We start from the raw sequence: 3,769 nt of genomic DNA, 5'->3' as shown, positions 1-3,769 counted from the left end.
AAAAAAAAAAAAAAAAAAAAAAAAAAAAAAAAAAAAACACCCTAATGGAGTTCATTTAACATTTTGTTTACAAATGGTAATTTATTGGCCACACTAATCGCACAAAATTTACTAATTTCAGATGTTTAAAAAATACCTTACAGTTCATATGGTTTATTTTTTCATCATTTTAAAAACACAAATAGGTCAGCTGATAATCATAATCTAGTCCTTGTTTTGAGTTTGTTTAAATGTTGGTTGCATACTTTTATGTTTAATTATTAGATTTTAAAGAGGAAGAGAAGGCCACCTGTTTTGTCAGACTTTTAGACTAAGCTGTTTTAAATATAGTCCAAGTTCCAAAATTTGAATATTAAGACTTTAAAAAAAGTAATTCTGTGGCTATTTTTTAAGGTGAGAATAATGAAGTTCAACATCAGCCTGTGCAAAAGCCTACTTCAAATTATTCAAGAGGATATCGTGGCAGAGAATTTAACCCTGGCTTCTCAAGGGACAGGTTTCCTCATCCATCTGTTAATCCAGGCTTCTCAAGACCACAACTAAGACCTCCGCACTTGTACTCTTCAGATCACAGGCTACATGAAGAATCTGCAATGTTTCCACAGCCTCATAGACAAAAAAATCCCATGATGCTTCAGTATCCTTTTCCTCCTCCAGGATTTGGACCTGTTGGTAATGAGATGCATCACTTTCCACCCCCAAATCCAAACATGATGTGGACAGGGCCCAACATGTACTCTAACATTTATAGTCCACCATTCCCATTCCCTCCGCCCCCTCCTCCACCCCCACCCCCGCCACCTGCTTCTCCAAATGGTCATCCATCTCAGTTTGGACCTCACAGTTAGATGAGTATTTTCATGACTGAGTGTACAATGAGCGGCAGATCTTAGAAAACTATGGCTTTCCCACCCACAAACCCCCTTATGTTTTGTGATTGCTACTTACATTTTATATGAGGGAGCTTAAATTATGTAGAGGAACAGAATAAATCCAAAGTTCTAATGCTAAATAGATACAGCCTTATGCAGCAATGTCAGACATACAAAGCCTGGTGTTTCTTTTGATAAGCCCATCTTTAAAAAACTGAAATATATTGAATAATGATTTAACTTTGATAATATGTAGTAAGTTTGAAGTATTCCAAGAATTAATAAACACTATTTTTACATTGTAACTGTCTAGATGTGTTTTTGTAGCAACTTTTAAACTAGCATTTATATAAAGTATCAATCTGATAGAGGTACAAGAGGAAATATTTGCTCTTGAGATGAAAATAAGGATATATTGACATAAATAGCATGATGATTGGTCCAGAAAAATATTTTAGGAAAAAAGCAGATATTGTAGTTTGTATCTTAACTGAAAATGTTGCTTCTGTACAACTTGTTGAAAAATATTACGTAATTCACTTTCATCACATTCTAAAGGCCGGTATTATATACCCTTTCTAATGTTGCAACTGCATGTAATATCTCAAGGGACCATATTGTATTAAGTTCATGAATGGTTTATGAATCACTATGGGCCAGGGATTGTATGTAGCTCCACTGCACGAGTGTTACTACAGCTCCTTCAGGAAATAAAAAACAGTAGGGAGGTGATTAAGGCAAATTACTCAGGCTGCAACCACTTCCAGAGAATTATCCGCTCCTGAGGAGGTTGGTGTATGCTGGTTCAGACTGTTTGTTGTTTTCCTGAAAGCAAAAAGGGCTTTTGGTATAAAAACAATGAGTTTATAATGACAATGGGCCCTCTTTCTGATCTAGCAAATGGACAGGACGTTTGTGCAAATGGGACCCCAACTTTTGTGGAGGGTTGGAGAGACTTACTTACTAGGGACCCATAAGACGGATGACTTCTGATAAGCTTTTAGCATCTGTATAGGAATTTTGATTGTTTTTATGTTTTCTGCCTGGTATATACTTGTAGCCCCTGGAGAAAGGTTAACCACAGGTGATAGACCACAGTCACACTTGCTAGAGAAATCAGTCATGTGCAGAGGGACTGCAAGCTTAAATCCCTGGTCTGGAGGGAGAGGTGTGGGTCTCTGTCCAAGAGCCTGAAATCTTAAGTGGGTATCCTCCAGAAAGATCAGGGTGGGGAGGGGGCAAAGGTTCAGTTAACCCTGAAACTGTGACAGGTTAATCACTGCTAAAACAAGGTTTTTTTGTATTCTGTTTCTGAACTGATTTGCAAGTGAACTGTTTTGTAAACATATATTGAGCCAAATTTTTCTCCTCATGTCTGAAGTAACTGTAAATCTTGAGTAACTTGCTGAATGAGCCACTCTGGATAATCAGGTAACTAGCTACTCTGGGGATAGAATTGGACTCACTAGGTTACCTGCATTATGAAATTAATATAAAAAAAGAATTGTATGAGAACAAAGCTATACTTTAGGAATTTAAAATAATCTTTACTTAGGTATATTAGGAAGTAAATCTGTTAGGCTAGAAACTTGAGGGAACCATATTATAAGGAAACAGGGCCTGCATCAGAGCCAGTCCCAGGGCAACCTAATGCATGCATCTGGTTTGTAGTGGGCTGCCTAACTGGCTACGCTGCCTGATTAGTTGGATCAGCTTTTAAGCCCAGCAGCAATTTAGCTGCTGCTCAAAGCAGTCACCAACAGCTGTGATAGCTCTTGTTCCTGCCTTGTTCTCTTATTGAATTAGCTTTAATACCTTTGGAGTCCATTGTATTAAAATGCAATTGTGTATGAGTTATTGTGGAATTGCATGCAACTTCTATAAGACATTGAATTAGTCAATCACCGGAAGATTTTAGGAACTTCAAAGGGCCTTTTGGAACAATACATGTAAAGTGGCTTTACTAGGATTTCCTGGGTTGTGTAAGGGGAATGCAAATGATCCACTTTGAATCCACCCTTTTGAAGCTATGCCCCAGTGAGGAAAATCCATTGACTACTAATTGATCTGGAGTTTCCAGGAGCACGTGAAGACCTCTGAACACTATAAAGGGTGGACTAAATATGTTCTGAAAGTGCTTGTTCTGAGTGGAAGCCTGAGAATGGGTGATCTTGCTGGACCACTGAGGGAAATACAGGTGCTGTTGCCCTGAGCCGTGACAAATTGATTAACCTATTCCCACAAATAAGGAAATCCATGTGACAGGTTACCCCCCACTCTGGGGTGCCACCTGATGTACTGAGGTACCTCCTTGCCCGCCTGTTCCACCAGCCTGGGCTCCCTTACACTGTCCTGCTGAGCCAGGCCCTTAAGCCTCCTCCAGCACACACGCAAATAGGGGCACACCCAGCTGCAGAAAGATAGACACTGAAATCGGCTCTGCATGGGAAGACTCAGCTAGGGAATTGCCCAGAACTCAAGTGCACTCCCTCTCTGGAGTGTAAACCCAAGATTGTATTGTCTTGCGCTGCACAAAAATTCTACAGCGTAAGCTCATTACATTCGCTTTCTCCCTCAATGTGGAGGAAGATATGCACAGTTTTTTGCCCCCAGTTATGAATTCCACAAACTGGTTTAGAGACAACAAAAACAAGTTTATTAACTACAAAAGATAGATTTTAAGTGATTGTAAGAGATAGCAAACTGATCAAAGCAGATTATGGAACAGATAAAATAAACACACAAACTAAGCTTAATACATCAAAGAAACTTGTTACAAGTAGTAATTTCTCCCCCTAAATGTTTTCAGCATTTCTTTCACAGGCCAGACACCTTTTCCAGCCTGGACTCAGCTCTTCTCCCCCCGTTTCTTTGTTTCATCCTGGGTGGGGATTCAG

General features: G+C 39.3%; 1 protein-coding gene across 2 annotated transcripts in view; it reads left to right on the top strand.

The window, feature by feature from the left end:
• The window catches only part of NAF1 (nuclear assembly factor 1 ribonucleoprotein), a 76,468-nt gene extending 75,289 nt beyond the window's left edge, over window positions 1-1,179 (top strand). Inside the window, exon 8 of one of the 2 annotated variants that reach the window (XM_034772012.1) lies at window positions 394-1,179. In XM_034772012.1, the coding sequence (XP_034627903.1) occupies window positions 394-848 (455 nt within the window). In that variant the 3' untranslated portion in view covers window positions 849-1,179. The remainder of the gene's footprint in view (window positions 1-393) is intronic. The other variant, XM_034772010.1, reaches the window with a different exon arrangement.
• Window positions 1,180-3,769: the final 2,590 nt, after the last annotated feature.

Source organism: Trachemys scripta, chromosome 5, assembly GCF_013100865.1.
Source record: "Trachemys scripta elegans isolate TJP31775 chromosome 5, CAS_Tse_1.0, whole genome shotgun sequence".
Taxonomy (NCBI): Eukaryota; Metazoa; Chordata; order Testudines; family Emydidae; genus Trachemys; species Trachemys scripta.
The sequence above is the reverse complement of the archived record's forward strand: the minus strand, read 5'-3'. Positions and strand labels throughout refer to the sequence as shown.